This window comes from Chenopodium album, chromosome 13 (genome assembly GCF_948465745.1).
Source record: "Chenopodium album chromosome 13, dcCheAlbu1.1, whole genome shotgun sequence".
In the NCBI taxonomy this organism is placed as follows: Eukaryota; Viridiplantae; Streptophyta; class Magnoliopsida; order Caryophyllales; family Amaranthaceae; genus Chenopodium; species Chenopodium album.
Genome location: NC_137846.1, coordinates 109,879 through 123,155, shown reverse-complemented (window position 1 = coordinate 123,155; position 13,277 = coordinate 109,879). Strand labels below are relative to the sequence as shown.

At 36.5% G+C, this 13,277-nt stretch overlaps 1 protein-coding gene across 2 annotated transcripts; it reads left to right on the top strand.

Moving 5' to 3' along the window:
- Nucleotides 1-1,078: 1,078 nt before the first annotated feature.
- On the top strand, nt 1,079-11,697 carry LOC145574090 (lysine--tRNA ligase, chloroplastic/mitochondrial-like). 2 transcript variants are annotated; one of them, XM_081631826.1, is made up of 14 exons: nt 1,079-1,344; nt 1,616-1,828; nt 1,905-2,016; nt 2,105-2,213; nt 2,293-2,350; nt 2,627-2,695; nt 3,402-3,509; nt 4,124-4,216; nt 4,358-4,462; nt 5,652-5,858; nt 6,049-6,143; nt 8,792-8,882; nt 9,387-9,545; nt 11,275-11,697. In XM_081631826.1, exons 1-14 carry the CDS (start codon nt 1,141-1,143, stop codon nt 11,365-11,367), a joined length of 1,716 nt encoding a protein of 571 aa, XP_081487952.1. In that variant the 5' UTR covers nt 1,079-1,140; the 3' UTR covers nt 11,368-11,697. The 2 variants fall into 2 exon arrangements, with proteins under 2 accessions (XP_081487952.1, XP_081487953.1); XM_081631827.1 differs by lacking the exon at nt 11,275-11,697 and adding an exon at nt 10,839-10,959.
- The last annotated feature ends 1,580 nt before the right edge of the window (nt 11,698-13,277 follow it).

Below are 13,277 nucleotides of genomic sequence, written 5' to 3'. Positions count from 1 at the left end.
ATTATTAGTTAGTAAATCGGGGGTGTTACATTTGCAATCAAGTTAATAATCATAACACTTTAACGTTAAAATGGTATAAAATAAAATAAGTAAGGATAAAGTACAATCATACACAATATCAAATTAAGTTTGGCTAATGGAGTGGAGAACACCTTCAAACCATGAGTTTTGAGGTTCAATCTCCACTAGTGACAATTTAGGGGATGAGATTATCTTACATTTCCTTATTTTTTTCAAGTTATCTAGCCCAAATAATTTTTGCTGCATATCAAGTATAGATTAAGTCTGAATGCATTACCCTGTACTAATTTACTACTCTATATACTTTCTCAATGGTGATCAAATCTCATATATATTTATTGCCTTGTGGCTCTTTTTAGACAAAAAAAAAAAAAAAAAGAAATAAAAAAGAAATAAAAAAAGAGGAAAATTAACAAGAATAATTTCAACTATTGCTTATCTTCGGCCAATTAGCCAAATTGGTATAAAAGTTAGCACCCTTGTGACATATTGGTATAAAAGTTATCGTCGGCGACATATTGGTATAAAAGTTACCAAGTTGTGACAGTTTGGTATAAAATTGTAAAAGAAGGAATCTTAATCAAGTCGTGCGAGGCTGTGAAGAGGGGACATAGTTGGTTTTCCAGCTAGTCAACGCCTAATTCTAGCGTTGACTTTTACGTGCCTAGCATATGACATTGAAAAAAGATCTCTAACTACTATTTTTCCCACGTTTCTCCTCATGTGCCTAGTACGAGTTGTTTGAAATGGAGGAAAATATGGAGAAAAAAAAAGTACAATAGGGTAATTTTTTAAGTGTCATGTGCTAGGAACATGATAGTCAATGCCGAAATCACGCATTGACTAGCGGGAAAACTAACCAAAATTCTTCTTCACAATTTTACACAAATTTTAAGGTTTTTTTCTCATAAATTTTGTCTTAAAAGTTCCTTATTCACAGAGTCGACCTCTTAAATAGTCCTTCCTTACCGGCCCATATTTTAGAAAGGTCTAGGATTAGGCCCAGGCCCATAGGGCTAATTTAAAATGGGTTATAGTGTGGTGTAGTTGTGGTAAGGAAGATAAAATCTGTGGAAGTAGCAGAGGAGAGAGAGAGAGCCGGGGAAGAAAACGACGACGATGATGGAGGGAGTGAAGATATGGAGTCAATCATCGCAACAGTCGAAGCAAATCCTGCAGCTGAACTTGAATTCTAATTTGTGGTTGTTTCCGCGGTGGAAACCCCGACGTTTTGTGAGCTGCGCTTCCAGTACCACCAGCCGCAAACAGTCGCCATCTTCTACCTCCGACAAGGAAGCCGTGCGCTCACTCCGCATTAAAAAGGTTTCTTATACAGTAGTATATATCTCTTGATTCATCAATGCATTCATTCGTTCATCAAATTGAGCATTAAAAAGGTTTCTCATAAAATTGAGCATTAAAAAGGTTTCTTATACAGTAGTATATATTTCTTGATTTATCACTGCATTCATTCGTTGATAAAATCAAGCATTAAAAAGGTTTATATATAAACCTAAACCTTTTTAATGCTTGATTTTATCAATGCATTCATTTATCTATAACCATTGAAGCATTATATTATATTATATTATAGGTAGAAGAATTGAGGAGCAAAGGGTGCGAACCTTACGCCTACAAATGGGATAGGAGTCATTCCGCAAGCCAACTTCAGCTTGATTATGAGCATCTTTCCAGTGGCGAGGAGGCTGCTCATGATTACGTCTCTGTCGCCGGCAGAATTATGGGCCGCCGTGCTTTTGGGAAGCTCGCCTTTCTCACATTGCGAGATGATTCCGGAACTATCCAGGTCTTCTTCTTCTTTATTCTCTCATTATAAACCGACAATGCTTTGCATACTCATATTAGCCCTCATCTTGTTTCAGCTTTACTGTGAAAAGGATAAGCTTTCTCAACTTGAGTTTGATCGCTTAAAATCACTTGTTGATATTGGCGATATACTTGGTGCAACTGGCACCTTGAAAAGAACTGAGAAAGGTCTAAAAGTTTATCCTCCTTTTATTAATTTCAATGCCATTATTGTTTGCTATTCATATGCTTACCCGAGGAATTCTTGAAATTGCAGGGGAGCTCTCAGTTCGTGTCACCTCATTTGCTATCCTTACAAAATCTTTGCTTCCACTGCCAGACAAATACCATGGCCTCACGGATGTGGATAAGCGCTACCGTCAACGGCAAGTTAAACTTCCATATATAACTTCTTTCTTTTGCCTTCTTCCTGCTATCCATCCTGATGCTGTACTTGCTATCCAGGTATGTTGACATGATTGCAAATCCTGAAGTTGCCGATGTTTTTAGAAAGAGAGCAAAGGTGAATTCTTCGTGCTTCTTCTATCATTTTTGGGATAACCCTCCTTGATTCATGCCCTTTTATTTGGGGCTGGAGGTAATCATTTATCATCTTTACCAAGCGTAAAAGGTTCTTAATGTCTGCTGTCACCAGGCACTTATTCATGCATGTCATCTGATCGATTAGTTATTGGCTCATCCATTCTCTTTAATGCCCCAATATAATTGATGTTAACTTTTACAAGTGCATTTCTTGGGCCTATGAATTATCTGCTAATTTTTTTTTTTCTTTCAGTAGATCATCTCAGAGATTCGGAAGACTGTGGAATCATTGGGCTTTGTTGAAGTTGAAACTCCAGTACTACAGGTTTGTGGTTTCTGTTACAAGTTACTACTGTGTAATACAAAGTCATGAAACAGTGTAGGCATGGTAGAATGTTGATATAGTTACTTAGTGACTCTTATGGGTGGGACTTACAATCGATTCCAGCTTTCATGTGTTTACCATTTGTTTTGTATGCATGGTATGGTGCAACTAAATGCAATCAGGTGTTAAATAGATGGTAGATGGAGCTCTCAGTTTTCGTCTCTGATATTAGTATTTCAACTCCTATCTCGATTCTTACAACTTGTACTTTAATTTCTATCTCAATTTGATTATAGATCAGTAGCTACCATCTCAGAAACTGCTCTAACGATGTTGCTGTCATAGCTTCTGTTCTTTATATAATATGGTAAATTGGGATATGTGCAGTAGTGAAGATTCTTTTTGAATGAAGGTACTGTAAATGCTTCCTGCACAAGTATCACCCAACCTTTTGTTCTCTTCAACTTATTCTTATTACTTATCAAAGTTATTACTGATTCTTGTTAACATCCGTCTAACCCATACAGATTCAAACCAGGCTAGATGATATAAAAAAATTTAGATCATATCAGACTAAATTTAAAAAAAAAAATGATTCTGGCCAGATAAAAAGAAAAAAAAAATCACACACCAGAGCACCAGACTTGATTGGAAATTTCAGACCATACCAAATATATATATTGATACCCACTTATTTATCAACTAGGGAGCAGCTGGTGGAGCAGAGGCAAGACCGTTTGTTACATTCCATAATTCACTGGAAAGGGATTTATATCTGAGAATAGCTACTGAGCTTCACTTGAAGAGGATGCTGGTGAGACTTACCTTGCTTTTTCATATGGCTTCTGGGTATCTTCTTTCAGTAACTAAACAAAGTGCCAGTAACCGTATTCTCTTGTCTGTGCTAAAGTAATGTATGTCTTATAATTACTGCAATTTCAATCTTAGTCAATGTGCTAAAAGTCGAGTAAGTTTCTCAACAATTTAAACTGATTATGAAGAATAGATGAATTTAGGGAATGTTTAATTAGTGTTGGAAATTTATACAAACTAACCTCTCTTTGAAGGGTGGTTTTCCTCTCACAAATTATACCTCTGACTACTCTTTGCATAGTTCTTCATTACTAGCTTTTCTCTATTATTATATCAGTAGCACTTGTTACTCGCTTTCCACCAATCCCCATTATTAAGTTAATTTTTTATATTTCTTCTACCGTACTTTCTCCTACCCTATCATATCAGCTACACACTCTCTATCTTATTCCTTGAGTTCCTTCTAGAATAAGTGAGCCTAATAGGAGGCTTAGGTTGATGCTCTTAATGATACTTAACTTTTACGAACTCTTGCTACAAGTAGCCCTATTGCCATCATCTCATTCGTTTTTGTGGTTACAATCTTCTCAATTAGCCTTTGGCTTTGATGAGCAGGTTGGGGGCTTTGAAAAGGTGTATGAAATTGGAAGAATATTCAGAAATGAAGGTCTTTCAACGCGTCACAATCCCGAGTTCACCACTATAGAGGTTGTAAACTTAAGTCAAACTTTTATGTTTCCCTCCATCTTGTCCTACTTTGCCTTTCCATTAAGCCCTGAGCAGGATATTGTTGCTACTTTGTAAGAAACGGTCATATCTTGATAATGAATTTACTTGCTTAATTTTCAGTTGTATGAAGCATATTCAGACTATGATAGCATGATGGTCATGGTAGAAGAAATCGTTACCCGATGTGCTCTTGTAGCCCAAGGAAAGCTTACGATAGAGTATCAGGTAAAAAAATGCGTGCGTGTGTGTGCACACAAATTCTATATGCAGGTGTTAACACTTGGTGTTTGTCAACATGCTTGATGCTAGATTTCCAGATGTCCTCTTTCTTTTTCCTTTTCAAATAAGAGTCGGATTATGCACACTATAGAATTATAATGAAGCCATATTAGATACTCCATATATGTAGAATTTGTTATGGGAAATGATGAAACAACGGGATTGTGGAAACTTAATTTTACTTTAGATAGCAACTTTTTGTCTTAATATCTTGCAACAGTTGTTATTTTGTTTCAACTGTCTGATTATTATACTCCATTTTTTTTGTCCTACCTTATTATCGTAGACTCTTCATTATTCTACAAGAGTTTGGAATAGATGAGTGTGTAAATGAAAAGTGTGTGGACGGTGGATGTAAGAAAAAATTTGATTATGTAAGAGAGAGAGAGAGAGAGAGAGAGAGAGAGAGAGAGAGAGAGAGAGAGAGGTGTATGTTAAAAATAGAGTAACGTAGAAGCAGGCAGAACTAAAATATCCTCAAAATAAAAAGTGGGTAGAACAAATTGAAATAGAGGGAGTTGTAGATATATATAAAGTTGATGGGAGTTGGCGAAAGGAGTTTGCTAAAAATTGAGTAAATTGAAGCAGGTAGACTCAAAAACCCCTCAAAATGAAAAGTGGGTAGAAATATATAAAGCTGATTTTGATGAGTTTGCATTTAATAATTTAAAAGGTCAATGCTCCAGGACAGTCCAAAATAGAAAGGAGAGTCACATTTGATTGATGCCATGGAAGGTTTATGTATTTTGTTTAAAGCACCAAGTTTCAATCATTTTTGGGTAAAAAAATATCGTAACAAATGGTTTGAATTTCTAATTTTGTCCTAGTAGCTGCTTAAAATCATGCTAAACCAACGTTTTGCACAAAAAAATCATGTATTAATTTTTTGCTCTGAGTGTACTAAGCTAAACCCTTCATCTGGAGTTACTTCTCTCTCTTTTGTATGTGGGTAACACAACTTGGGAGTTGGCACCCCCATTGTTTTTCTAACATAAGATTTTTTCTTATCAAAAAAACTTAAAAACCTGGAATTATTGTTCGATATTTTCTCGCTTGTTTTCATATTTGTTAGATTCAATTGATTATTTTAAACATAATATTATTTATCTGATCGAAAGCAGTGGCCTTGATTTAGGGAACAACTATATCTTTAGAACGGCCTTGGAGGAGGGAGACCATGCACAATCTTGTTAAAGAAGCCTCTGGAATTGACTTTAACATGTTTGATGATGAACTTGAAGCTGCTAAGGAAATTACTATGAAAACACTTGGAAACAACCTTGAGGAAAAGGACAAATTTGCTATAGATAAGTGTCCGTCAGTTGGTCATGTTCTTAATGAGGTTAGCTTTATATCTTTACCTCAGAACTCCCATTAGGCAGTTTCTGTGAATTGGTAGCAAAGTAACATCATGATATTAGTTTTATTTTTGTGTAGAATATCTCTAGATTGGTTCTCTGTCAGCGGACCTTTTCCATAGTAAATGAACTAATACTTTATTTGCTAACATTACTTTTGTGTTTTCTCTCCAGGTCTTTGAGATAGTTGTGGAACCAAAGCTCCTCCAACCTACATTTGTTCTAGATTATCCCATTGAAGTATCTCCTTTAGCTAAACCACACAGAAGGTAACCAATATATATAGTGTATCTTATCACACATAGGTATTACCAAGTTCATGGGAAAATTCGAATTTTGACTTGCTTATAGGTATTTGCTAGAAACCGATTTGCTCTTAAATTTAACTCACCAGTTTTTGTCAACTAAAGAAGAATTTTACTCATAATCAAGTAATCAGTACGTATTCTGATTTAAAACATTTGCTTGTAGATACTACTTTTGTTTCTAAATGATGGTTTGTAGCAATAGAGACCCATGAGAGTGGGCAAGAGTGTAGAAAGTTTAGGGATGTGTTAGACAAAGTAGCAGAGATAAGTGGTATGTTTAAAAATTAGGAGATTGTTATCAGTGCTGTTTGTGCAAGAAAGTTTGCCAAACTAGGGAAAAAAATAATTTAACCGCTAAAGGTTCAGATGAAAGTAGAAAGCGTTAGGAGGTTGCAAGGTAATTGACTTTTACTAGTAGATTAGAATTGATGAATATTTGTGTTATTAAAGAATCATATAAACCTTGAATTTAAATCCTCAGAATCCACGTCGTACTAGGAGAAATAGGGTTTGGCATAGTGGTGGCCTGGTGGGCTAGTATGATGGCTGTCAGAGGTGGATTCATGATTTTTATTTTGGATGTGCACAATTGTAGAAAGCATCCAAAAGTCTGAACCATTTATTCACCACCCAACTTCTTTTACATTTTAATAACACCATTAATAAGGCATCCAAAGTATGCATATTGATTTGGAAAAATTGGTAAAAATAATCCCAACTTTCCGCAGTTCGCTCAAAATAATCCCAACTTTGGATTATTTTTAAATAATCTGAACTTTGAGGGTTATTCGCGTAAAATAGTCCCATGTTACCGGTAACCTGATAAAGAGGTTTTTTTTTTTTGGTATTAGGTACACGTGTCATAACATGATTAGTTGAAAAGAAAAAAATTAAATAAACTTTTAAAAAAAACAACCCCATCCACCACCAACTTTCCGGAAGCCGCCTCCTCCCACCGCCCAGAACCCCGATCTCCCGCCCCTAATCGCCGCCGCGCCCAGAACCCCTCTCCCCGGTGCCGACTTCAACGCTGCCACTCCCCATACCCCCTAAACTACCAAAACCCCCACCCGAAAACCTCCTCACTCATACCCGAAACACCTAAAAAAACGCAACCCCACTGCACAAACCCCCTAATCGGCGCTCTCCCACCCTCAATATGCTAGTCACTAGGGATTCGAGGGTGGGGGATGGCCGTTTGGAGGGTTTTGCGGGGGGGGGGGGGGATAGGCGTTTTTAAGGGAGTGGAAACTGATAATGGTGGTTTTGGGGTCGAAATAGGTGATTTAGGTGGTATGGGAGTGGAGCGCCGACGCCGGCATGCCGGAGAAAGGGTCTGGGCGCCGGCGCGGGGGATTTCAGGCGGAGACGGAGGTAGGCGGTTCCGGGAAGGTCATGGGGTGGTGGGAATGGTGGTTATGGGTGGGGCTGGGTTTTCGTTTAATTATTAAAGTTTTTCTTTTCTTTTTTTTTTTTCTTCTAATTTTTAATTTTTTTTTTAATTTTTCAACCATTCATGTGATGAAACGTGTTACCGTAATTTGCTATAACAAGTTGGTGACCGGTTAGGACCATTTTGAGCAAATGACCCTCAAAGTTCGGATTATTTAAAAATAATCCAAAGTTGGGATTATTTTGAGCGAACCGGCGAAAGTTGGGACTATTTTTATCAATTTTTCCTATTGATTTTCTTATTTGTTTTATTTGGTGTCTAGAAGGCCGGAATGTTATCCTTATACATATTTTCAATGAGTTCATTGGGCTAAAATCATCAATTTGTAAAAAGCAAAAAAAGTGGAGCTTTTTTTTTATTAGTTGATTGTGAAATCTTAGCCAAACGCCAATTTTGTCCTGAAGTTACTATGATTTACATCCCAACCCACCCAAATAACAATGTCCTAATTTGTCGTTGCACATTTTCAAGTAACAAAACAACTACATCTTATTAGCTTATTTTACGAAACGATTTTATTCAATCGGTTAATGTAGGGCTGGCAATCCCTGGCCCGACCTGATAACCCGACCCGAAGTTACTGAGAGAAACCCGAACCCGAACCAAACCTGAACAACCCGAACTTGACCCGATTTGACCCAAATTTCATATTTCATAATAATAATATTAAGTTTTATACTATTTTTGATAGTTTCTAAGCATAATTCGAAATCGACCCGAAACCCGATCTACGGATCCGAATTGCCACCCCTAGGTTAATGGAATCAGCTAGTCAAAACATGCAATGCTACAAGGTAATCATATCAATCAATGCAATCAGCTACCCACTTATTACCTAACAGGGCCATAAATTGGTCCCTTTTAAGTTCCTTCATCCACACGTTCCTTCACTTTTTATATTTTTGATTGTTTATTCTGTTGTTTGCATGATTTGCAATTTTTATAATCCTTCACACGGGGTTTTCCCCCCATTGGAAAATTACCAAATTAATTGTCTAGTAACCTTTTTCCGTGGAGCCTGATTGTCATCCTCTTAAAGGATTTTTAATCTTGCTTCATTTACTGACATATACAGTTGAACTATATTGGCTGTTTGTAATATCGGTATGATGTATCTATTTTTATACTTGTCTTATACACTTTTTATTTGATGCAGCTCTGTTGGTCTGACTGAGAGATTTGAACTGTTCATCTGTGGCCGGGAGCTAGCAAATGCATTCTCTGAATTAACAGATCCTATGGATCAGGTAGCAATTCAAATTTTGATACATTTCTTTACTTGTACCCTTTGGAGAAAAGTATGAAAACAGAGGTAAAGTGGACAAAATTATTGACCTGAGTCCCCATGTCCAATAAGTTGAGCCAGAGTCTCAGGGTAGGGTGTTGTTTTGGGGTAACATAGGCAGAGATATAGTGGTCTCCACTGTTTTTCATTACTTCTGTCTCCAATGAAATTATGCTAATACAAATATACAATGTGGAAAAGAATAATGTAATGCAAGTAGAATCGTGAATTAATAATGGCCACATGGAAATTATCATTCTAAAATTTAAGAAATTCTTGTCACAAATGTGCTTTTTTGTACAGTTAGAAGAAATATATTGCCATTCTTGAGATACATGTGGATTAAGATGTGGCATGTTACCGGAAATATTTTGGGATATCTCTCAACATGTACTTGTGTTCCCTTTGTAGTTTACTGATAATTCTAGTTTTTATTTATTATATGCATATTTTTTTCTTGAGACAGAGGTTACGCCTAGAAGAGCAAGTGAGGCAGCACAATAAGAAGAAGCAATTGGAGGCAGGTCACAAGGATGATAAAAGTGAAGATAACTCCTATGAGGTGGCCCTTGATGAGGATTTTCTGACGGCGCTAGAATATGGAATGCCTCCAGCTTCTGGGATGGTTCGTTTATATTTGTCTATTTCTTTTTGTGTCCTGCTATCAACCCTCATGAGCATCACCTTTTTTTTGAGAATTGAGCATAATTGGCTTGTTAAGCATGTCTCTCTATTGTGCTTGAGATGGATTATTTTCTAAATAAACCTAAGCCTTGATTGTACCATGCACATCATTCAATCAATCAATCAATCAATCAAAGCCTTAATCCCAAAAGTGGGGTCGGCTAACATGAACCAAATTTGATTATTCCGTGTAGTCATCAACATAAATCTTTCTCCTCCATCCCTTACGATCCAAAACTTCATCCTCACGTAAATCCATGCACTTCATATCCTTCCTCACTCCTTCCAACCAAGTCATCTTTGGTCTCCCTCTTCCTCGTTTAATCCCTCCATGGTCCCACTCTTCCACTCTTCGCACCGGTGCACCCTCGGGTCTCCGTCTTACATGTCCAAACCAACGCAGACGATTTTCCCTTAATTTATCTACAATGCCCGCCACACCTACTTTCTTGCGAATAACCTCATTTCTGATTCTATCTCTTAAAGTGTTTCCACACATCCACCTTAACATGCGGTACCATGCACATCATTGATGAATAGATACTTGTTTAAGGTGAAATTCTTTTCCCATGGGGTAGGCTAGCTGGTTTTTTTCCAAGCCTCGACACCCTTCTTAAACTCAAGTTATGTGGATAAATGTCCTTTCTTTTTAACTTGTGTGCTAAAGACATTTGAAAATTATTGGCCATGTGTCACTTACTATCTGAAAGTAGGTAGTATTAGGAGTCCTCAGTCTAGATGAGCTTTGCTGTCTTGTTATACACTAGGTGGTTCACTGCTATTTGATCGTGTAAGTTTATTTGAACTCATTGTGTAGGCAATGTTCTTGTTTGGGAAGATTAGCTCTAAGTGTTGGTTTTTGCTTTATTCTTACTCCGATGTATCTTATACGGAGTATATATCTATGGTTTAAAAGACCTACAAGTAAAACATGATGACTGCTTCTGTTTATTGGGCATATTCGCCAAAATAAGCTTCAGTTCCAAGCCTTTTTGTGGAACAACCATCCACCCCCCATAAACCTAATATGAAGCTACTCAAAATCACTCATAGTAGAAGTTTGATTTGGTCAAACTTGTGATGGGTTTTACAAAGCTATAAGCTGTCTGAATAAATCTTTTGAAAGCACCACCAAGTCTTCTAATTTGCGCTGGGTAACATGCATTCAATTCAAAATTCAAAATTCAAAACTCAGTTATGCCATGATACATTTTCATGTGTGCCTCATATTCAGGTTTATCTACTTGGTTGAGTGTATGATCCTTTGGCATGAAGGCTTCATTGATTTTCAACGGAGCCAAGATCTAGTTAGTTGAGTGGCTTTTCATGAATTTTAACTGCAACAAAAATTTACTGATAAGATTGATTTGTCGGTCAGACACATTATATTTGCATCAGCAGGATAATTGAATTAGCTGCGCCTGCCTGTTTTCAATTATGTATATTTTAATAATTCGTGATAAAAGCTTGTAGTATCAATTGATTTCTTTATACTTTCAGAATCAGGTTAGCCCTCCTCCCTGTTTCAAAAAAGGGAAAAAGATAAGTGCTGTTAAATAGTACTTGTATACGAGTATAGAGTAGTAACAGTTTGCTGTATGACTTATTTTTTTACCTATCTATGTATTGTGTGAAGCTGTGAACTAACAGAGAGGAGTTTATTGTGACAGGGATTAGGAATTGATAGGCTGGTGATGCTATTAACCAACTCTGCCAGCATTCGGGATGTTATTGCTTTCCCTGTCCTCAAGGTTCAGAATTAAGAAAGAAGTGAGATTTGAATATGAACTGGAGTTGGAACCACGGTGTCTGTCATGTCATATAAAGGATTACCCGTCTGAACATCAAGTGCTTGTTCATGGGTAGCTGCTTCTGGCTTAGCTGAGTTTTGTGTCTTCAGAAAAATTTATTTGTCAAATGAATATGATTTTGTAATTTGAGGAAAATTTTGGATGTACCTTTCTTTAAATATAGAAATTGTCAAGTTCAATCACAAAATTGAGGAAAATATTGGATGTATCACTCTCTAGTGAAATAGAAGGGTCTGTTGTACAAAATGTGTTTGATAGTACGTGAATTGAATTATATGACAACGAGTTGCAAAGATTAATCTGTTGTTTTGGGATACTAGTTGTTGGAGCGCCTGCGATGCGCTCCCCCCAACGTTTGCGATATGTTATTAGATTGATGTGAATTTTGTGTGGTAACTTCAAATGTTTTAAAGAATTCAATTGATTTAGGTTTGGATTTATTGTGTATTTATCTAAGTGATTATAAATGGCCTAATGTCGTAGACATGTGTTTAAATGTGTAAATAGATTATCCTAAGCGATTATAAATGGCCTAATATTGTATATATGTGTTAGGTTAATGCATTAAAATGAGAATAGAATACTATACGGATAGCTTAGTATATGGGGACATTTAGAATTGTTCTTGCAAGTAGCAAACATGATTTGTATTGGTAGTTAATAAGTTCTAAGTTTGCTTTTATTAAAAAAAACAATATGTACAAGTGTTATGGTACTATTAGAGTTGTAATTGGCCTTTTAAAGTTTTGTTGGTCTGTTCCTTATTTTCTTCATTTTTTTTTTGTTAATAATTGTTTATCTAAGTCATTGGTAGTAAGTTTCCCTTTTGTTTTGTGAAAAGTACTTCATTTAAATGGTATGGAGCTCTAATTGAATTAGTCACACTTTGTAAAAGCTCTTGGTTTAATTTAATGCGGAAGTATTGTCAAGTGAAGGTGTAGTTGAAGTCTAATATAAGGTAGATAATATAAAAGTAAAAGAGACTAAAGCTATACAAAGATAAATGATTTTATAGATAAGCATCCTGATTTAAGAAAAGCATTACATATTTGCAAGTCCTACTTTGTACATAACAGCCTTCTAAGGCTATGTTAAGAACTTAACTTATTTCTAAGGCAATAATTGCCACCATTACTTTGTACATTCTATTTTCCCTAGGCTATGCTAAGATTTTGCACCCAAAATACAACAACTTGTGCAAAGTAGTTGAAGTCTTTAGCCATAGCTATTTAATTAGAGCACTATGTACATAATTGGTGTTTCTAGGAAACAAAAGACAGATTTAATGTTCCTTTGAAACCCCCAAAAGATTTAGGTTTGTGGAACCATATTCTATCTATTAAGTTAGATTGTGGGAAGTTGAACTGAACCTTTCAAACTTGGTCCAAAGTGCTGGTAGGGGAAGCTTGCTTGTCAGAGTCTTCCTGGTCATCTGAGTCCTGGAACAAGGCAGTGCGAACTTTCTTCTGGACTGGATTTTCATCAGGTGCGGTAGTTGGTGCATCAGGAATCATTGGTTCTTTGTTTTTAGTACTGCTTCGAGTGCGAGAAAGTTGAGTCCATGTAGGAAGTGCTCTCTTTGAACCAGTAATTCCTGGAATTTTAAGAGGATCAAGTTTGCATTCGCTTGGATCAACTCTTGTTTTTTCATGTGTTGCACCAGGAACCTTATACTCCTCAAACTGAACAAGCTGGGCAAGGAACTCATCATCCAATGTTGGTGGGTCTTCCCAGGTCATAGGTTCTTTCCCATGAGCTTGTATTTCCATCAATAACTCTTGCTCTGTTTGCTTTTCCTTTGCAGTAGGAATCTGTTGGTGTGAGAGATTTGCAAATGATGGTGCTATCTGCTCTGATTGTTG

Coding starts and splice junctions, on each gene's coding strand:
- LOC145574090 (XM_081631826.1), top strand. CDS start 1,141: ATGATGGAGGGAGTGAAGATATGGAGTCAATCATCGCAACAGTCGAAG. Junction 1,829..1,904: donor ATGATTCCGGAACTATCCAG/GTCTTCTTCTTC, acceptor ATCTTGTTTCAG/CTTTACTGTGAAAAGGATAA. Junction 2,696..3,401: donor TTGAAACTCCAGTACTACAG/GTTTGTGGTTTC, acceptor TTTATCAACTAG/GGAGCAGCTGGTGGAGCAGA.